Source organism: Streptopelia decaocto (genome assembly GCF_964273445.1).
Source record: "Streptopelia decaocto genome assembly, chromosome: 7".
Taxonomy (NCBI): Eukaryota; Metazoa; Chordata; class Aves; order Columbiformes; family Columbidae; genus Streptopelia; species Streptopelia decaocto.
In genome coordinates this window covers 54,800,642-54,823,644 of record NC_138661.1, presented here as the reverse complement: position 1 = coordinate 54,823,644, position 23,003 = coordinate 54,800,642, and the positions used below count along the sequence as shown (strand labels likewise).

At 37.4% G+C, this 23,003-nt stretch overlaps 1 protein-coding gene across 1 annotated transcript in view; it reads right to left on the bottom strand.

The window, feature by feature from the left end:
- PLEKHA7 (pleckstrin homology domain containing A7) overlaps nucleotides 1-23,003 on the bottom strand; it is a gene marked incomplete at its 5' end in the record, with an annotated part of 157,052 nt that overhangs the window by 43,502 nt on the left and 90,547 nt on the right. The window contains 5 exons of the mRNA XM_082059344.1: nucleotides 3,394-3,494; nucleotides 4,542-4,614; nucleotides 6,375-6,479; nucleotides 13,099-13,210; nucleotides 21,402-21,485. Coding sequence (XP_081915470.1) covers nucleotides 3,394-3,494; nucleotides 4,542-4,614; nucleotides 6,375-6,479; nucleotides 13,099-13,210; nucleotides 21,402-21,485 — 475 coding nt within the window. The remainder of the gene's footprint in view (nucleotides 1-3,393; nucleotides 3,495-4,541; nucleotides 4,615-6,374; nucleotides 6,480-13,098; nucleotides 13,211-21,401; nucleotides 21,486-23,003) is intronic.

Genomic DNA, 23,003 nt, shown 5'->3' with positions numbered 1-23,003 from the left:
AATTCATCAAGTAAATACTTAAACCGGTGTTTCTAAACAAAACAATTTAACATACATACTGCTACACTTCAAAGTAGGTCTCTGAATGCATTTGAACAGCCTGTATGCAGTTCTGAAGGCCTGTAATTGTTAAACACTCGGGCACAAAAGCTTAAAGCTGGGCCTTAGGAGATGATGAAAGGAAAAGAATGTTGAGAACTCCATTGGTGTACATTTTAACACTTAGCAGGGTTTAATATATATCCTAGTGAGCACGTATTTTACAAACCTTCTTCTAACTAAATCATATATCGTATTTGCTAAGTAAATTTCCTCCCTTTAGTTTTACAAATCAAAATGTTGATTTTTTCACTGTTAGACTGCTTCCTTAGCTTCAAAAACTCGTTGTTACTTAAAACAGTAATTTAAAATGGGAGCCAATACCTCTGTTGCAACGGGCCCAATGTAAAAAGTAACACAACACATTCTCCCACTCATTCAGGAGTTGAATGCAAAAAAAGTCCTATATTTATTTTGGGCTTAATCTGCTTCTGTTTTCTATTTCTGACTGCACTAAGTCGTGAGACAGAATGTCCGTCCATGCTCTGGATATCAAAGTGTACTGAAGAGATTAGATAAAGGTAATGGCTGGTGAGTCACAGAATGCCGGCACAGCCGTGCTCCTGCTGCCGTGTGCCCACAGCCATCTCTGTGACAACTGAACTTGAGTTTTGGATGGGGTCCATGTGACAGGAATCTTACAAAATCCTCCTCCTGCCCTAGGAGTTGGTTCTAAATAAAATGAAACTGCAGCATCAAATCTGAAGCCAATCAAAAACACCTAAAGCAGAATGAAGATTGGCCCGACGAACTAATACAACAGATATATGTTGTGGATTTTTTATATGGATTTTTAGTATAAAGTTTATATTCCTATCAACTCCCTATTTCTATATCAGCTTCTGTCACAGGGGTGTAATTTAGGGTTCTGCCTCTTAGTAATGGTCCTCTGTTGAAAGTCTCAGGTTAGTGGCTCGTGCTGATTTTCAGAAAAACGAATCAGACTGAAGACTTGGTAGATCTCATATAAGTATGATAACCTGAAATGAACAGAAGTAGCCTGCAATTGCTTCCGAAAACGTTTAACTGTGATCACAATCACGGATTCTACTCCACAGGGAAGGAGAGGCACAACTTGGCAGTGGTAACTTGCTCGGAGCTTTCCTATAGAACATACTGGTTGGAAACTATGGGTCTCCACACACTAGGGGTTTTGTTCCCCCCATATCACTGATAGTGTTAAACTAGTTAACATTCCTAGCATATATTCGATTAATATTTACAAACACATTTTCAATAAACTAAAAAGCAGATTATTTTTTTTAAACCTAAAGCAACTCGATTCTATCATGACTGTCTTTATCTCCTTCCCCAGTCTGCACTAATAGTTATCCAAGTAGAAGCCTACAAGTCCATTGGGTGGTCCTCTTTCAGTGTATGCTTCTTCCTAGGAAAAGTCTCTAGAAGAGAAGGGCTTGATGAATTACACTCATTAAATATTGGAGTGGAAATGTTTTCCTTAAACAAAGGTTCCTTTGTAGCTTGTCCTGCTATCTCATGTTCAACGCATTTGAAAAAGTACAATAAACATTTCCACAAAGTGCACTGGGTCTTTTTTTAAACAAATTCTCCAAGTTAATATTTGTTTAATAAATTTCAAACTATTATCCACTTGAAAATAGAACCCAAAGCAACAAAAGGCCATCTACAAATTTAAAACACCCCAAAAATCAAAATGCAAGAGAAACTCTAAGTTGAGCACGTTTTTCGTAATTTCAGCACGGAAAAGATTTTAACAGAAAGTTTCCTCCTAGCTCACCTGAAGTACACCTGACCTAAACCTCATTTATATATTTTTTTGAGTACATAACTCATTTGCTTGACAGAAAAACAGGTTCTGCTCTAAGTACAGATAGAATTTAATTCCACAATTGTCCTGGTTTTGCTAAAAAACAAGTTTCTCTTTCAGTGAATTTTGCCTGTCAGCTAAAGCCTTCATATTAACTGCATTTTCCTGGAGAACCAGACCCATGTTTTGGTAAACCTAGCAATGGAATGCAAACATATTGATAAGCATGGATGGACATCTCGCGAGAGGGGCGACAAGAAACAAGTGACTAAGAAACTGACCAACTGTGTATAACATTCCATTCACGTGAATACTTCATATAAAAGTGGGAGATCACGAGGATCTCGTCCCTTTTCCCTTTTCCCTTCTGCTTATGGCCGACCTTAGGAGAGGATCTCGCTGGTTGTCCCTGAGAACTGAGGCCTAGTGAGAGACTGAATCCATCTCCACTTGGCTGCAGAGTCTAATCCTGGACTTTGGTGGCCGGCTCTGCAGTTGCTGAGACTTTCAAGATTGGTTTTGTATATTTTGTATTATTTTCTCTATTCTTATTAGTAGCATTAGTAAAACATCTTTAATTTTTCCAACTCTCTTCTCTCTGTCCTTCTTTCCCTCCCGATCGCCTGTCCTGAGTGGGAAGGGGGAGAGGGAGGGGCAAAAAGGGGGAAGTGGGGGGGAGAGGAGGTTAACAATACATCTGCCAGGGTTTTATTGTCACCCCGCAATCTTAACCCTCGACAACAATGTACACTGAGTTTTCTCAACGTTGCCTTAGTGCTGCAGCTCAGACAATCAATTGGACTCAGGTTTCTCCACTGTTAAGAAGGAATGTATGTTTGATTTTATTTTTATAGGTTTTTATAGCAAAGAACGGAACAGTAAATTACACTTTTTTTTTTTTTAAAAAAAGAAAAAACACAACAGCAACATCAAACTATATCAGAGTATTTTTTCTTTAAAAAATTCCATGTCACTTCAGGTGATTATTGCTCCCTCCCATAAAAAGAGAAAACAATTGGTTTCTCTTTTTCCTCTTGAAATGAGGAAATTATACATCAAAAGCTACAGTATTGTAATTTTCTAACTGTGAGAACCGAGCTGATTATTTTCTTTAACAAAGAACACAACAAAACCCAAAGTGCACCAGTCAGCCACTCTGAGATCTAGTACTCGATAAAGAAAAAATGACATCTTTTCTTTCAACTTGTAAACAGTAGTGGAACAACTTATCAATACCAATTTCTCATTTTAGAAATGGGATCTTCACTCACAAACACATTATTAGGCTCTAAAGACACATACAAACTAACAGACATACAAGTGTCAATTTATAAGCAACAAAACGTGCTATGCCACATTTGAACAGGTAGTCAAGAAACCTGTCCACATTTAGAAAAACATAAGAAATACAATAGAAAGGCAGATGATGTTTCTGTTTACAACATTTTTTCTAATGCAAATAAATATTTAAAAATATGATTAGCAAATAAGCTTGGTAACTGTACCTTAAAAGAAAATTTGCGATTTATGCGATCTTCAGGTCCAACTGGAGATATTACGTAACTAGGCAATGGAATGCTACCCAAAACAGATTCTTCTCTGCTGTCTGTTGAATGAAAAAAATAGAATCTAATTCACTGCACTTTTCAGTGCGGTACCAATACATCCTCCTTTATGGACACACAGACAACTAGCAGAGCAGTTCAGACTGGATATACGGAAAAGAATTTCCCCCATGAGGACAGAGCAGCAGCAAACCAGGCTGACCAGGGAGGCTGTGCCATCTCCATCCTTGGAGGTTTTCAATGCCTGACTGGACTAAGCCCTGAGCAATCTGTGCTGTCGTCTTTCCTGACCCTGCTTTCACTGGGGGGGACAGGGGGATGGGGGGATAGAGTCTGAATTTTTCAAGTTCAAACAGAAGAATAGGCTTTGGGAATAAAGCTTATTGCGACAAATGAACTCAAACAGGCTGCATAACACGATGGACATTCTATTTAACATTCTAAATCTAGGCTACTTGCTACAATTAGGAAAACTCTGTAACTGCTGGCTCTAAAGCGATCAGCGGCAGAAATGCAGCACCTAGAAACTGGAATTCAAGTTACACATTCTGTAATGCTTTTTAAAAATTGTAACACACTGCACAATATTCAAAGCTTCAAAATTAACTTAGGCTGAACTAGGAATGGTGTGGTATTACAAAAGATCACATCTAACTATTTATGGTAGAAATACTGGATTCGGAAGTTCGGACTCTTACATTGTCTCTTAGATTGAAGCTGCATCAATGCCCTGGTCTGGCCATGGTACGTTCTCAAAAAATCAGCTGTCCAAGCACAAGCAAGTAGGTAACACAATGCAGAGATGGTATAAATCTTAAACTGGTATTGCCATCAAATGTTTTGCAACATAAACCTTGGCATATATCAAAGATAAGTATTGTGAGAAAAGATCGTAGAGCATCCCCTTGTTCCCTAACTCTAGCCTGAAATTCGCTGCACATTAAAGACATATGGATAAGTAATTGTTTTACAATGCACGTTCTCAGAATACCTCACCATATATGAAGAGTTCAATTCCTCATGTTTGCAATGTGATTTGAACAGGTGAACCGTGACAGATTAACTCAAAAGAGCTAGTATCTACTCACCTTTGTAGTAAAACAAGCAATAATCAGCAAGCACAAACCATCTTCTTTTCCATAATCGCATTCCAGAGCTATCCTGAAATGCAAGAAATTTGATAAACTTTTTATTTAAGGAAAGTTAACAGCTTATTATACAATGTTGTACCAGTGAGTAGTTTACCAGAAGTTTGCCAAAATATGGTATTAATTGCAAAAACAAGTGGTTTATATTTTAGCAAAATATTATGTATGAAGAAAGACAAGAGGCAAAACATCCAGTTATAAAATAATCAGGGTAAAATATTCAAACTGCTAATTTTCATTAAGTAATTACACTCGCATTCCAAATAGCATTCAGATTAACCTTATACACAGCCAATGCATATTTTATCTAGACAGATTTATCTTGTAATAAAGAAACAAAGCAGGCATCTTGGATGGCACAAATTCCAACAAGGAATGCTTGTAGAACAAGATGAAAATCACTACACAGCTGTGAAGTACAACCTCACATTTCAGACAATGATCCCCTATAATTCTAGAGTCAATTTCCCATATGTCATTCATGCCTACAATGTAATTTAATCAAATGTTCCTGGGGAAATAAAACAGGGTGCAAAATGTGCAAATTTTAATGAACTATAATAAAATATGCCTGTAGAAATATAAATCTGTATCTCTCTATACAATATATATCACAGTGTCAAAATGAGTAATATTTACATTGAAATTAATTTTAGAAGCTTGTAAAATTGCCAGACTGTAACCTAAGCAAGTCCAACTTATTGAGCTGAGGTAGGCTTTGATGTGACCAGCAGGAGAAAGTATCTTCTGGCTTTAAGTGCTTCCAAGTAGAGGAAAGGGGACAGAAGGAAACAGCTAGTGGAACGCTGTATATACTATTTCCCTTCTTTCTGCAGTCATATTAAGCAGGCAAGGACTTCCTTCCCTTTCTTTCTTCATGCTTCAATGCTGTCAACACATACTGTGTCTGAGTTCTGATTATATCCTGAAAACTAATGGAATTGGGTAGTAGATGTCACCAGAGCTGATGGCAGAACGCAGCCCTCCATAGAGGAGGAAGCAGATGGCTGGCAGTAATTTCACCATCCTGTTTATGTAGAATCGTAACTGTAAGCCTTAGACTTAGACTAGCTGCTGGATCTCTGGTGCTAATCAGATGGACGCTGACTGCCAAATTAGAAGCAAGGAAGTATTCTCATATAACAAATAGCTTCATTTACTTTTTGCACTCAGGATGTGTTTCTGTCAGCTTAAGAGTTCAAGACGCAGCAGCTGTAAAATTCTGTTTTCTGGATGAAATCCTATAATTCAGCCATTGCTTGGACAGTGGTCTTGGTGACAGTGATGTATGGTGAATGGGTTCCTGTCTCCCTTCATTTTGTCCCTAACACTTCTAGAGAACAAAAGGCATATGAGTTGGAATTAAGCCTTTGATCAGGGCATAAGCAAAGAGATGGAATAAGGACTTCACAGTCATCCTTGGGTTTATAGTGTGTTCTGCGGGAGACTGAGATCAGCATGGCAGCAAGCCAGCAGGATAAACCAAGGCAAATAAACAGATTTAAAGAATTGAGTGACAGCCTCAACATTTAACCATGGTGGCAATGTCCATTTATCATTGCTTCCACTTCTGAAACAATGCCATAGGTAAAACTTGTTTTTCACACTTGTTGAGCAAAAATCCCTCATTACAGAAGCTTGTGGGAGTACCCAACACTGCCTTGCATTGCCAACATGCAAACTTCTGGTTTTATTAGTTACCTAGAAGGCATTTACGTCTACTTGATGACTGTTTTGAAGTACATGAACAGAAACAGATTATTAAATGCATACCTGCTTGTGCAGCCAACCTCTTACTATAACAGGAACGTTGGGATTCCTTCTGATAGCTTGTTCCCTCTTTCCAAAGCTATGAACTTTGTTTCCAGCCTTCACAACCTGTAAAGAAGTATAATGCAGCAATGGTTTTTAAACTGTACTGAGATTCACTTCATGTTAGAAATAACCTCACTGAATAAACTCATACTTCATTACCCATTAACAAAGAATTTATAGCATTTTCAAGGGCAAGTAAATAGGCAATGATATTTCCAACACAGTAAAGTCAATCTCCCACTTCCATCAACACATCAGTGCCAGGACAGTCTGCCAACTCGCAGCTGAAAACCAGCCCTGGTGACTTAAGCCTGAAAGGCAGAACTGCTGCAGTTTTAGTGTGCTTGGGAAGGATCTGAGTGCACTACAAGAGCTGCATGCAAGTCACTCTGCAACACTGTACAAGTCTCTTACACGCAGAGGACTTTGTGCACGTGAATCCTACTCTTGCTCTTCAGTGTTTGTGGGGGTGTGTTTTTCTTTTTTTTGTTTTCTTTCCTGTTTAAAATCAAATAACCTTGATAGCTTGAACTTCGACCCTGCAAACAAAAGGAGGAGACAGAGTGACACTGCTGAGGAAGAGACCTAGACAGCAGTAAGTACTAACAGAAATCGCAAGGACTAGGGAATCATTTGTGTTTTACTGCACCCTCCATTTTGACTCACATAGGCAAAATTATTCCAAAAAACAAAAAAGGAAAGCTTATCAGCCTGTGAAAGAGAGAGTGAGAATCTCTGGATCTGCTTGTTCTTATCCAATCTCAGCGCAGTTTGCTACTGCAATTGCTTTAGCAACCTGAGGTGCCCAAACCACCCTTATAGTTGCTCCCAACTTCTCCAAGGAAAGAGCTGCCCAGATTCACTGCCTCCTTCCTACAACACCTCCTTTGTTTGAATCTTCTCTCAGCTGGTCAGGGTACTGATGCTCTATCAGCTGCAGAGAAACAGCAGCTCTGGAAATGAGTACATCTGTCATACACAAGGGACAACACCATGAAAATGCGTCAGCATACCGCTTTTGCAAGTCAGGCGACATCTGGACTAGAAGACAGCACATATAACAACATAAAATGAATTCTGTTAATTTTGAGGCCAGGTTTTACCTGTCCACACTAAATGTCACATATTTCAGTAGGCATAAGCATACATCTTAATGCAGGATTAAGATAATAGCAATAATCAGGAAAACATAAAAATCCACTTTTTCTTTGGTACCATAGCATATAAAGCAGCAATGCAGATTGATGACCTTTGAGGTGATAGCAAAGGGCAGAGTTTACTAAGCAGTTTCTCCGAGGTCTGTTTACCAGGAAGCAGCACGCTGCTTTCAGCCCTGCTCAGAAGTCAGGTGAGCTGCATGTCACAGTTGTTTCTAATGTGTTCAGAAGAATGCCAAGTCTGGGCTCTTCCCTAGGAGGGACACCTCACCTGGCACCTCTGTGAGGGTCTGCACAAGACCCAACCCAGCACAAACCCAACAGGGCAGGCCGCAAACAGCAAGAGCTTTCTGAGCAGATGTAGCCGCCACTCCGCTGGCAATAACCAGCTCACGTCACCGTACCAGGCAGGTGAGGATGGTGTCACCATACCAGGCAGGTGAGGATGGTGTCACCATACCAGGCAGGTGAGGATGGTGTCACCGGGATCTCGCAGCCCATTTCTTCACCATATCTGCGCTAAGAGGCTGCAGAGCGGCAGCCCTGTGCAAACACGGTGTGTCAGTTATGACCACATCTCCCTCGCTACTCACTCACAAGCGGCAAGTCTGAGACTAAAGGAAGAAATAACATTACATATTTTGTGTTTGCTACTGAAAAATATTCCAAAAGATAACTTGTGAACCTGTGTTCAAATATCAATTTAAATGAACACATAAAGATGCATCATGAGGACAGACGAGCTCTGGATGATCATCTGAGCATCAGGCCAAGCCATATATACTTTCTCTTAAGAAAAATGAGAAGTAATCAATTCACTCAAGATTTTAAAAAAATGTTGGCAAATGTTACATGCAACAGCTACATTACAAGGACAATGACAAATAATCAGGCTCAAACCTTTTCAGGCTCTGAAAGTCAAAAATCTATGCTTTGCACCTGAATATAGAAATCAATTTACAAGATGTACAGAATTTAGTTTCCTAATTTTTCTTTCTTTGATTTATCCTAGGGACGGTGGAAGAATAGAGGTACAGTTAAAGTATAGCTGATCTAGCCCAACAACTGGGTTTAATTTTTTTTTTTTTTTTTTATCAGATCCCCTGTCAATGATCAAACACTTTGATTCTCTGACCTTATTTAATTAAAAAAAAAAACAGACCAAATAGAAAAGTCATCCTTGGACTTGGTAAAAAGACCAAAAAATTTCTATTATACAGAAGGGGGAAAAGTTTTCCTAAGGCTGTGTATTCTATATCAATAAAATACCAATAACAGAAACAAAAAAAATAATTTAATGGTGCTTTCGTAGTTAAAATTTTCATTTAATCTGCAGTATCAATCATCTCTGTTCTGGAATAAAACAAAGCATAATAGATACCGAATGTCACCACTTGCTTCCACGGGCTGGAATAAAGAAATAGTTTAAAAGAAAAGGTATATTTTTAAAAACTATTTGTACTGCAGTAGTCTTTTCCTAACTTAAAATATTCTGATATCATTGTCGTATGTTGAAAAATGCAGTTGCAGCTGCAATGGCCAGTGCAGCTGCCCATGTCTCTGAAGACAAAGAAGTCGCTTTTGACTTCAGTGCATTTGTTACACTGTTTTGTTTGTGAATAACTCATAAGATTTTGCAAAAAAATCCAAAATGTCAAGAGCCAAAATTTTCCAATTCATTTTCATCACGGTGTCATCTTTTTCCTCACAGTAGCTTCCAGCTGAGGAGGAAAATTGGTAACTTAATTATAAAATGCAATTATGTTTTTATCTAAAACTGGACAGTCACCAAAAATGTAAACTGACTTTCACTTGGAACAGATTTTCTAAATAGCAAAGGGGAAGACAGTAACTTGGCAAAAATATGTGTACGTATACAACACAGAAGAGAACACATAACTTTCAACCTACATGGAATTAAAAACCAAAACAAACAAACAAAAAAAAACCCAGCCCACAGAAACCCCACGTGTTTAATTCTATGTCATAAACTCTTCTATTCAAAGAAATCTCAATGTTTCACTAACGAATTAACCCATGAAACCTTTCAGTATCCCTAAGAAAATTAGACAAAATCCTTATTTTTCAGAGAGGAAAAATTGAAACTCTCAGAAATTCCTGTTCTTCCTATTGAGCACTCATCTGCAGTTGCCCTGAACCAAACCCTGTGTCCTGCACTCCAGCTCCAGCCAGTCCCGCTGAGCTGGCACTGTCACACACCTGTCACCATTGCCTGTTTCTCTCAACTGCTAGACATGTTCTTTATTTTCTTGTAATCCTCACCAGTTCATCTTGGAAAAATACCAGCAACTATCAGTGTCACCAACAATTCAATTGCTTCTCCATCCAAAACACATTCACAGACCGTAGATAGCAATAAATACATTACAGCACGATTCTTTACGCCTTCAGCTTGGCCAAAGTACCTTGTAGTACAGGAACATTTACAAGCTTCCGTTCACATCATCACGTGCTTTAACAGACTAAATTCCAAAGTACCTTACTCTCAAACTGAAACAGTCTTTATTCCTCCATATCCTTCATTTGTAATCAATATAAATGGCTTTTAATATGGTTAATAATGGAACTGAATTGGCTATGAACAAGCAGATCTTTGGGACAGAGAACTATTGTGGTTTATCAGTGTTCCCTTTTGCTTTTTATTCCCACAACTCTATACTCCTCACATTTCAAAAGGAAGGGTAGGCTGCGTTGCTCTAAATCTTCAGATGATTTCTTCCGACAGTGCCAGCAACGAAATGGTGGGGCCCGCCCCAAGAATCTATTTGCATTTCTGCAACACCACCCACCTCTGGTGTCTTACAAAAGGAAACCTTATATATATATATGCACATCAGTGCACAATGACATTTTGGTCCTTATATATATATATATATATATATATATATATGCACATCAGTGCACAATGACATTTTGGTAAGCATAAGTCTAATTTTAGCTTTTTTCTTCTTTTCAACACGCTGCTCTTTTTGTACACTCTACAACTGACGTTGGTTAGAACACGTGAAATTCTCTTTCCAAACAACTACTTTTTACTTCAGAATTTACTTCCAATTCAACAAACAAGCCAGAAGTCTTCATCTCTTTCATCTTGAACTGATAATGACAAATCTGCTGCAGAGTTGGCAGCTTACCTTCCTCCTCTGCCCCAAATGTAGCAATACTTGTCCACTTTCTGCAGAAGAATCAAGTGAAAAGCCACGTACCTGCACTTTCTGTTTCGTAGTATTTCAATGAGCATAGCTCTATCCAAAAAACAATTTGAATTTGGCCAGGATTCCAACATGATACCTACACTGTTCTGTGATTGTATTTACAGCACAAAATTATGAAAACATTTCAAAAAATATAATAATTTGCTATGGGTAGCTAGAGATCTTTGCAATGTCAAACAGAACATGTATTTGGCTTCATGATTGTGTGTCAAGCCTATGTCTGAGAACTTACTCTTTGAAAGAATGACTATGGAATTCATGGAACAAAACATCTAGAAACAGATGAAAGAATATTAAAATCTACTTTCAACATGCCGAAAGTCAATTTCAAAATGGAAGTTATTCACTTCACAACCTTTGTCCTCATTGCTAGTTCGCTTGAATTGAATTTGTGTTAGGCTGCGAAGGAATTCGACAGAACTTCTGACCCTAGAGAATGAGAGGAGCGATTTCAAGCCTGGAAACACAAGCAGTGATGAAACAAAGCATATATAAGAAAGATGTTGGCTCTCTTTCTTAACAAAAACTTCAGTAAAGTATTTACTGAGGGCCCACAGCAGGATGGATCTCATACAAACAATCTTGGTGGAGAAGAAAATACAGGCAAGCCCTCTACAAGAGCTCTATCCAAAGTCTAAAGCTGTCATGTATTAAAAAAATGCCCCACCTGGGAGTCTGCCAGAAGCATGAGTGGCCACACTTACACTGGACTGCAAACAAAATAGAAGCAGAGACCAAAAATAGATAAACTGAAGCTTGGGGAGGTGATTCTGGATGTTCTCCAAGCTGTGATGGAAAAAGCAACACCCTCACCTTTAGCTGTGTGCCTCTCACATCTCCAGTGAACTCACCTCTAGCACATGGGTGGCCCTGTAAGTTGTACCCAGTCACCACTTTTGATCTCAGTGTTTTGCAAAGCCTGATTAGATCAGAGCAAACTCGTGACAAAGGGAAGCAGCAGGAGCAGGTGACAGAGGACACACGCTTCTTGGCAGAAGTGTGATCCTGGGTAAGTTAAAGCCAACTGTGTCACTGGAGAAATCCCCAGCTCAAAGGAGAGTATCAAGTCCCTATTAAATTTGCTGGTTTTAAGAGTGAAAAATGAGCCTTCTGCCTCTAATGTTTGCTTTAAAAAAAATCAGAACAAGGAAGGTAAATGCAGTAAACACAAATGCTCAAGCACTTTGGTAAATTTGATTGTTAAAATGTCAAAAAGAAATGCATCACGTAATGCAAGTAACCTCCTAAGTTTACTGTTTTCAGGGATAAACTCATCTGGCACTTTAAAGATAAAAGTATTCTTGAGATTTGATACATGACAATCTTTGTGTCGGTCCAATGACCTATACACTTTGCATCTAAAAAAATAATGTAAAAATTTTTTTTAACTTTTCATGAAATTGTGTTTATCTTCTCCAATATTCACTCAAGCATACAAAAACATTAGAAAACAATGTGAAGTGATTTCAACTCAACAAAATATCTTTGCAACTAATTTGGTAAAGTCTTCTTCAATTCAATTACTTCACAGGTTTCACACTTTTGCATTTAAAAAAAGAAAACTTGAGAAGTCTAAAAACTGCAGGCAAATTTAAGAAATCTATCTTAACCCTGCTAATTCTTCCAGGTTTTGGTTGTTTTTTTTTTTTTGCTTCTTTTTACCCACACCCCTCCCATTCTCACCGTACTGGAATTTATTGTAAGGTCAAAGAAGCATTTAAATAGTTGGAGATACTTCAGGTACAGCACTTCATTATATTTTGTGCAATAATAAACATAGGCCCTTCGTCAATGTCAAATAATAGATTTTTCTATCATTAAGCATTCTGTGTGTAAATTTGGCATCTACACTGTTTGTGCACTCCAGTGGTGGCAAAAAAGGACCTAAGTTGTTAGTAAGAGGAGGAACAGAAGTAAGCTTTGATGGAAAAGCAAGAGCTGTAAACTACAGATCCTGGTATTCTGCAGCACTTTTTGCCATATACACTGAACTATCAAAAGACTTGCTGGAATACTAGTGTTACATATACTTACTTCCATTCTTACGAAGCCTCTCTTATGTGTCACAACGATCACTATTTTTCAATCTACTATCGTGTGGGTATACAGTGCTCCAGTGCTGTAAAAAGGTTTTTGCTTGGGTAGAAGACATTACCTCTTCTTTGAGGCACGTTATTAGACTTCTAGGCTAAACCCATGGCCCTGTTAAAATCAGCATTAAAAGAGTATTGGATTTAAAGCGAGTGAAATTCTAATCATCAAACTCAAACAACAGCCTCTTTCCTTTACCTTAGAGACAGGTTTTGTATCAACAGCAGATGTAGTTACCGCAGTGGACGTTTCACTGACCATGCTTGAAGGTCTTTGGTTTATTTGTTGCTTGGACATAGATGAATTCTGTCTAGAAAACAAACAAAAACAGATAATCTAAAGCACATTGTTTCAAACAGTCAGCTTTGCCCTTTTATGTATAAGACTCACAGTAAGCAAATTAATGTCAGCGTAGTCAAACATTTCCCATGCATCTGCAACGTCCTTTGCACCATCCCTGTTATTGCGATTTCAGGTAAGATGCTGCCAGAGACATCTGATGATTGGTACTTGCCAACATATCGGGAGAAAGAAACCTGCCAAATTGTCTGCAAATCCAACAGACAACCAAGCCATAACAAAGAGCACTCGGGGAAGATAAGGACAACGCAGAGAAACTAAATTGTGCCCAATTTAGAGGCTTGGCTGCAAACATGTGGGAGAGCCAGTGCTGGGGAGGGAACCACTGGAGTCAGCACTTCGCAATAACAGGCTTCTTATTTAAAATCAAAGTGAGACTAGTCTACTGTGAGATCTTTCACTAACTTAATGTGAGATCTTTGAATCTGCCCAAAATATGATTCATACTACAATATTAATTATTAAAATACCTTTTAAGTGAAATGGTGCAATTCCTGGCAGATATTGTTAGAAATAGATAACTTCTGAGTCATACTAAGATTCAAGAAATCTTGATAACTAGCTCAGATGCAGATACCCATTTAAAGAATAAGTGAGATCAATCCTTCCGTAAGAACCTGTTTAACAAGTAAGAATTCAGTACAGTTGCCCAGATGAAGAAATGAGAGGATAAACGGAAGTGCAAAATATTGTGGAATCCCATATGCAGGTTGTGAAGAGAGGCCTCAGCAGCCACGCTCGACACCAACTTGTGAATCAAACCCACAGGCAGTATTTAAAAAAAAAATCATTAACAACATTGTTTAGCAAATTATATTTTAGGAACAATTAGCAATGCAACCATATTGGAACAGAAAATACGAAGCAAACTAGTAACAACCTACGATTTTCTTTTTCCCATCTCAATAAGTCACCAAAGCCATTTATTTAAAAAAACAAAAGACAAGATACACAAGTCACACCAAACATTACCACTGCTACTACTGAAATTCAATCCAATTCTAAACTCAACAGAGGACAGAGTAATTCTGAGCAGTCATCACTCTTAAGAACAGAAAAGAATTTGTGATTGTAGTAGCTCAACGCAAGGTTTAACTGAGGATAAGGTGTTTGCCACTATTGCTCTTCCTCAGCTACAACCTGAACAATTATTACCTGTCCAAAAGCTTTTATAGTTGATTTGGTATCAGGGAAAGTACATTTTTCCATTTGGAACATACAATTTCAATTAAACTTGCATGGAAGTAACAGAAATTTGATCCCATTTGCTTTATGTCTTGATTATCTGGAAGAAATCCCTTCTTTCTAGCTTTTTGTGTAAATTCATGTCCAATATATGAAAACAAACTATGGCAAGTCCCTAAAATCCCTGGCCAGCCTTTAATGCATGAGAGTTTCATCACATCAGTTGGAGCCACTTTGCCTCATCTCTTATGGACCAGGTATCCTACTTCAGCATTTAATCAGCTTTAGGAATAGCCAGTTTCAGCAAAGAGCAGATTAAGATACTTCCTGTATATAACGCTGCCCAACCAAGCTATTTCTGTTCATCAGCCGGTCTCATTATCTGCTTTTGACTCTCTGCTCACTTGTTCCCCTTCCACTCAAAATTTCAAAACAGGTAGAAATGCAGACTTACAATGTGCCTCCACTTAACTTGCAAAAGCATCTTACTTGCCTTTTCCTAATATTTACTTATCAAAAAGGTTCAATTTCCCTGCTCGAGGCAACTAAACAGCGAGTAGGCATTTCAAGGAGGGAGGCATGCTCAAAGACATGACTATCTCCTACACTGACTCCCCAACAGGAATCTGAAGCATTAGATTTGGTATCATTAAGAAGGCCACTAGAAATTAGTCACAAGTATGAAAATAAAACACATCCAAGGAAAATGTTTGGCTTTAGAAGACACAGACTTTCTCTTCATCCCTTGAGGTTTAGATTCTCCACAATGTCCACACCACAAACTATTGAGTTCTAAACTATAGGACAGTCACACAATACACATTATTTTCCAGATACTCACTGAGGTGAGGATAGGGGAAAGGAGGAGGTAGAGGTAAGAGAACACATAACATACATACTCAGAAAATCTGTAGGCTTTCCAAACTAGAGATAATCTGATTAAATTAGGTTTCTTCATTCTATAGAATAGCTGTTTCACAGAGAACTAACTTCTTCAGGAAAGACAAAAGTGAAAAAAAAATACATTAGGAATTAACAAATAGGAATTAATTTTTCCAATAAAAACATTAATATGGCAATTGAAATAACCCCAGGGAAATAGCTTTAATCTACAAAGCATGGTTGACAAACTCAGATTAAACAGATCTTCACTATTCCACAAGATACTGTTTCACAGCTGGTTAAACACACTGCAGTGAAAAAAAAATGAAAAAACTAAAGAGGATGATAAGCTTCAAACCTTTAACAAGACCATCACTATCAGAAAATTATAATGCAATACAGAACAATAAATCCATAATTCCTAAGAATTTGTAATTCGGCCATTTAGCGATTTCTCTTCCACTTGCTACTGAAAACTATCACTGCCAATAAACCAAGCTTTCCTTTTCTAATAGTACCAATGATACCAACCAATAACAAAGTTCAACTGGGAAAAGAAAAAATTCACAAGAACAAAAATCTGGGGGTTTTTAACTTGTGAGGTTGTTGCCATGTGGAAGAATACTCATTGTCAGTAAAAGAGACCGTAAGTCCACCAAAAGAGAAAATACATTCTTAAAAAAATGCCTTTGGCAGCAAACACTGGTGATTCAAACTTCTTGTACCTGAGATGTAACAGAAAACACCAAACAACACTGTAAATTAATTTAAGTACTCATACATAGTGTGTCAAAGATAAAACAGATTTGCGTGAAATAAGACCATAAGGAAACTCAATTATTCAAGTCTCTTACTAGCTAATTAATATTCTCAATGTTTTAAAAGCAAATATGAACATGCAGAATTACCTGAAACATCCCAGCATGTTAATGGAGTTAATGCTGTCCTAATAGTGTTTACAGATTCATCTTTAAAAACAATTGACTACAGCATTAACTGTGCATTCAGAAACATTAATTCAAATCGAGACGTTTGATAACATCTGTTATTCAAGACACTCCATTCTGTCTTCCCAGTGTTGTGTTGTGTCTGTTTTCAGGACGGTTTCCTTACTGCCTCCCCAGGTGTGTCTACACAGGCGAAATTGCAGTATGTACATTCAGAGCCCTAGTGGCTTATAAATTTTTTTATAATATGTGAAAATAACCCTTAATATAGTATCTCCTGTCAAGCAGCTCCCCACTCTTCTTACATAGTGCTAGTATGTCTACAGAAAACCCATTTACCAGCTAAAAGAATTACATGGTCAATACACAGTTTATTAAAAAAACCCCAACACTGAACAACACAAAAAAATTATTACACCAGTAGCCCATATTGAAAATACAATACTTACGAGAGAACACACTCCTTTTCTCTAAAGGATCATAAAGATTAGTCAACTTAAAGATCCACATTCATACCAGCAACTTTGAAAGTTCATTTTGTTGAAACCAAATATATGACACAAGAACATCATGTCAATCTAGTTTTAATACTAATAAATGTCCTATTCAAGTAGATAAAAATCAACTGTCCTAGTATTTCTATACATGCAAACATGGCAGATGTTTATTTTGGGACTGTTTTGGTTTCCTCCTTTCTCTCCACCTGATATTTTTGCTGCTATAGTAACCAAACGCAATAGACAAAATAAGATGGCTTTCTCTCCCCAGAGGTGATACGTGGCTTTGCGGTTGCACAAAAAACAGGCAAAAGAGAGGGTAACACTCATTGGATTAAGCTCCAAACATATAAAGACATTTTATACATTTCTACATTTAAAGTAAAAAAAAAAAAAAATATAAGACTGCAACACAACACAAACTACTACCTTCTCATTTGCAAACGTAATACTATCACAAATACATTGTAGAACTTATAACACAAAACTACTGGTGTTTAGCAACAGATGCAATTAAATAGACAGCTGTCAGTTATTTGAAGAATAGTTATTTAAAGAAAGGTAAGACAGGAGAAATCTAAACATTATGTACATCTATCCTAAGTAATTCTGTCGTAGATTTTTCAGAGAAATACGCGTATAATTATATGGTTAAACTAAATCTAACACGTGTCCAGCAGCCTTAACCTTAACACACTTTTCCACTGGTTACTTAGGAAAGGTCCCATTGGGGATTAAGGGTTCATTAAAAACATGAAAGTAAAGGATAGAAATTAAGATATCATTGTTAAATGGAGAGATGCTACCAGAGGGACTTCCCATAAAACCAAGGTGTTCAAACTATTTAGTGGTAATCCTGAAAACCGTGAGGTGACAGAGGACAAAAATTAATCTGGACAAAAACTGAAATGCTGACAAGAACAGACAGAAAAATAAACTTCAGATATGAGCAACCATGGGATAAGAAGCCAAACTGCATTCAGTGTCGACAACAGACAACTAATTCAAAGGAGGCAGAAATTAAAAATATCTCTGCAGCTTTTATCACGCAAAACAACACTGGCAATCTGAGAGAAGGATATTTTTTAATCTTAGCAGAATGACCAGCAGCAAAGTATGTTAAGAATTATTAGGAAAGGATTAGAGAAGAAAAAGTATAATTACATTATTATTTAAAAAAAAAAAATGGACTCACACACTGCATTCACCTATAATCACTCCATCAGATAAAAGACAAATCTAAGCCTCATGCTGAAAAGCAAACACTCAGGCAGGGCCAGTGACAGGTACAGAACACATGTCCCACACACTGAGTGACCAAAGCTTCTAAGCTGGGAAAACAGATTGAGACACAGGGATTTGACAGTAGTCTCAGCTAATAAGGAATAAGTCTCAGGAAATAAGGAATTATCACTGCTTCTCAAAAAAAAATATATCTGACTAAGAACACCTTTAGGAAGAAGGAATAGCATAAGGATCATAAGGTAATGTATAATAATTTAAAAGTTCCAGGTTCCAGGCACCAGTCTGTTTTTATCCTCCAGTTACAATGGAGTTGAGGAAATCAGATTTTGGCTTCAAAAGCAAAATTGATGTGATATTGTTTAAAAGGGGAACTGCTTTGGGAAAAGACAGTGAAATACAGTCTCAGCCTTCTACAGAAAGTATCCAGATCTCAGATCAAATGAGACAGGGTGTCTGGTTCATAACTGACTCATAATCAAGCCAGGATTTATTGACATCATTTTCCAAAACTTCTTTTCAAATCTCCTTGCCAGAACATTGCTTCCTGGATGAGAAATGGCCAGAGCAGTCTGTACATTCATCATTTCTAGATTACCGTAAATTACTTTTCTGATATTAAATGTGTCCTTTTAATAGATAGATTTGTTGTAGCCTGAACCAGTTTGTGCTTACTTCTCCCCACCAGCTCCCAGTTAACATCTGGTGACAACTCCTGGCTTTGGCCCTAATCTTAAATTAAAATCAACCCATAAGTAATAAATCACATCACAACTGCAATAAAGAACAAATTGCCATTTATTAAACCCTTAGGAGTGCTACTATTCCAGACAGGATCCTTCAGCTATCAAAAAAATACTGTTGGTCAAAAGGATCCCATGATGGAAAGTTTCCACAGACCATGCAAATCCAGAGAGTGTCTTTCTGACTGCATCCTGTTTGCGAGTCATTTCATCACCAGGTACAATCTACAAACAGATAAAATCTACAACACTGATTCCAAACACCACCAACTCCATACAAATCCCTGATGCTGAGGGAGAAGAACTGAAACCACTACATAGCCCCATTACAATTCCTAGGCCTACAGACAGGGAGGTGCTCACATCTCCTTTGGTTTCAGCAGAGACACCCACGTATGTCAAGTGTCATCTGACAAGAACTCAGGTATGACTGTGATGAATACCACCCAGGTAAGACCTCCACTGTCATACAGAAGCAGTGCAGAACTAAGGAAACCAGAATATCCCACACACCTGAAAATTAGTTCTTTAAAGTAATTTGAACCAATATATTAAAACCACCTGATTTTTAAAAACACTCTGTATGTACTTCAGGTCAATAATAAAGCTCGCAAAGGCTGTTTCCTGAGTAGTCACTACAAACATATACTCCTCTCTGTATTCCTCCAGCCATTCTCCCTTCTTTTACAATAAAAACCACCTATCTCTATTAATTCTACTACGTTGTAAAATCTTTCTCCCTGCTTTTGATACCATCTATCTCAGTTCTACAAACAGAAGTCTAGAGATGACAAGTTATGGTGGTTCATCTGATTGCCCTCCAAATAAACACCCTCATTTCTCTTCCAAAAGAGTTTCTAACATACACAAAAGATCACTAAAACTATGTGCCACCAGCAAGTTGTTCTTTCAGTTCTGCTCTTAATATTTTACCTGCTACTACAATTAAAAGACCAGAAATCGTCCAGGGTAGTGTGACTAACCGAGGGAGGCACTCCAGGGAGTTCTGGCCAAACACCTATTTTCCCTTACACATGTGCAAATTTTCTTTATATATAATTTGATCAAACCTTTACAACAGATGAAATTAAAAAATCAATTAACAGATGAAAGTTGGAACACAGATGCACAGTGGCTATTGTCTATACTGTCTTTGAGATTTTCTCCATTGCAAGACACCTGTTCTCGCTAAATGACTTGGAGCAGCTTGTTCACACACTTGGATTGAGCCAAGACCTTCCTGAGCAGCAAGCCACCACATACCACGTAGCCTGAGGTGACTTCCAGCTTTGTTGCCATCCAACAGGCTTTGTACCCAATCACAAGGTCTCTCCCACACACTGCAAAATACGTTCGACCTTCTACTTCATGCTGGTTCTCAGCAGAGGCCTTCTCACAGGGATTGGCCCTTGGATGTGCTTTGGGCTTGGGGGAGAGCAGCTATTCGGTTATATTGGGGGGTCTTTATTGCTATTGTTGTTTTCTTTGGTTGGTTTGTTGTTTAAACCATAAGAAGCACTTCTCAGGGCTGTACCAGAAACTCTGAGCAGAGGGCTGTTCAGTCATGCTCTACTTCTCCTTTCCTCTCCATGTCCACAACAGAAGACATGGCCAGAAAAGCCTCAGTCTCCTGGGAGTCTTGCACGGCCCTTTTGTGGGCTTCATTCTTCTTAATGCTATACTGCTTTAAATGAACTGTAAAGCAAATTCAATGTCACATAATTTGACACAGTGTTCAGAATGGTGGTAGCCATACCAGCCACCACAGCATGGTGTCCAGCCTCTGTGATGCATGAAGGGCTTGAGGCTGCACAAACAGTGTTGGAAGAGTAGGCTGGAAAAGGAAAAGCTATCTGGTGATGTCCCATTCTTCTCCTCTGAAGTGGTTTTGGAAGTGATGTAGAACTTTCCCCTAGACTCTGCCTAGGGAAGATACCCAGTCATCCCATGGCAGTGGGGATTCCAGGAGCAACCAAACATGCAGCAATGACAACAGGACCAGTTAAACCCTACAGTGAAACAGGGAGTGATCCAAACCAAAGACATGCCCCGATAGACCAGTTTGAACATATGCATTTCTTCTTTTCTTTTCTTTTTTTTAAAATCAGACAATTAGGAAAAAAATATGATGGAAACTAATATCTATGATTCTCCTTCTCTAGGATAAACTGAAGAATGCCTAATCAAAACTTTTTTAATAAATACCAGCCCAAGACAGGGAACACAGACAATCTAAAACATAAGAAAACCAAGGAATTACAATGGAAACTATAATATTCTGTGTATTTCAACTTCAGTAAAAATCTTCCAGTTTGCTTTAAAGACATTTTACATTTATGTCCTGTATATTTTATATTTATATAGGGCTAAAGCATTATTATTTAAGTATCCTATTTATATTGCCTTTTGTTTATTTTGGGGTTTGTTTATTTTTAAAGACCTTCTAAAGATTTTTCTCTCAAGGCCTAATACAGAACAGTGCTAGAATCAAAACCATAATATCACAATGAGAAGTAAATTTTTAAGCATAAACCATCTCTATGACATTTTTGCTACAACAGCAGAAAAACTGTCAAACTACTAAACTACTGTAGGTAAACATGTTACTGGTTTAGATCTCTTGACATGGGTATAAAACTACTTACTCTTCTCGCAAAATAAATTCAATATTTTCTGGAGAAACCTGTCCTGTCACAGGATGTCTAAATGATGTGGTCTGCTGATTATGGCTGAAAGGAGAAAAAAAAAAGGGAAAAAAAAGAAAAAATAAATTAATATTGCTAATCTCAGAAAAATATATCTATTATCTCTAAAAGGCAGAACTGTTTATATTGATCATTCACTGCTGCTACTCCAGAAATGAAACATATTTCCTATGTACTTCTCAAGCAATAAATGTTTTCAGCTTCTCCCTGAATTCTTGTTGACTTTGCCAATGGCACAATGTACCATTTAATTATTAAACAGGTTAATGTTTTAAAAGTAAACTAGTTGCAATGCTTAGTTAGGGAGATGGACTTGGATTTATGATTATTTACATCTCTTATCAGATTATTTAAACAAAACATAGAAATTACACAACATAAAGTACTGATTTGTATTTCCATAAGATTCATAGAACAGAACCAATACAATCCTTTAAAATGTTGCTGGAGAATGTTTTACACAATTTGTAATATTTAATGAGATCACAGAAAGAGATTTTGTGAAGTCATTTGTTGCATGTGCTTTTTTTTCCTCTCGTATGGTATTTCTACAATGATTTTTCTTTACACCTCCATGCAGAGCATCATATATAACCTTAGCTGTTCAGTTACATAGCCTATCTAAACCAACATAATTTAGTATTTAATCTGAGTTGAATTAAAATTGGGATTTTTCTATCAACATTCCCCTCAAAGTACTATGTAGATGTTTTGCTACCCTCTGTGAAATACTGATATCCATTAAAGACTATTAAAGACTATTTTATGTGTAACTGTACTCATACAATGCAAAAATATGGCGTGAAGAAAGGTTATTTCAAGATAAACTATTAGTCTTCCCTCCTCCTCGAAGCAGATAATTTGAATTAATTGTATAGAAAACACAAGACAATTTCTAAAGAGTCTCATATCTAGTAAGCCCCTTATTCTGTAGCCCTGTCCAAAGAAGCAATATATAAAAATCATAAATCTTAAAGAAACAAGAAAATGAAGATCTTATTGCAGGTCTTGTCTAAGATGCTGTTAGGAAGCCTTAGAATGAGAGAGAGTAATGAACCAAGAGCTCACTTATTTATGGTTTTTTATGGAATTTTAATGGGTTTAGTTAATATTTAGTTAATATTTATGGGTTTAGTTAATATTTAGGTAAACCTCATCCAAAACTAGAACTCCCATCAAATGTAGCAAAATGTTAACACACTGTGGGTATATTCAGGAAAACAAACAAAAAAGGCCATTAAATAAATCATAACTCAAAGAGCCAAAAATGAACACTTCCTTTTTTTTGCTGTTTTAAAGAAGATTTGGGGGTTTTCCTCCCATAATGCCCAGCTATTTCAGGTCTTCCAGATTTAACTCAATTGCCCAGCACATAGCAGGATTTTTCCCCAGAAACAGAATAAGGCATAAAGAAATATTTCAGAGTTTCGAAGTAATGAAATACCAAAGAGGTAACAGCCTTTCTGTAAAGAACAGCTAAAAAATCTAACAGCTCGTTACCCATAACATTCAAATGTAAATAGCTCAGGACATGTCTTGATT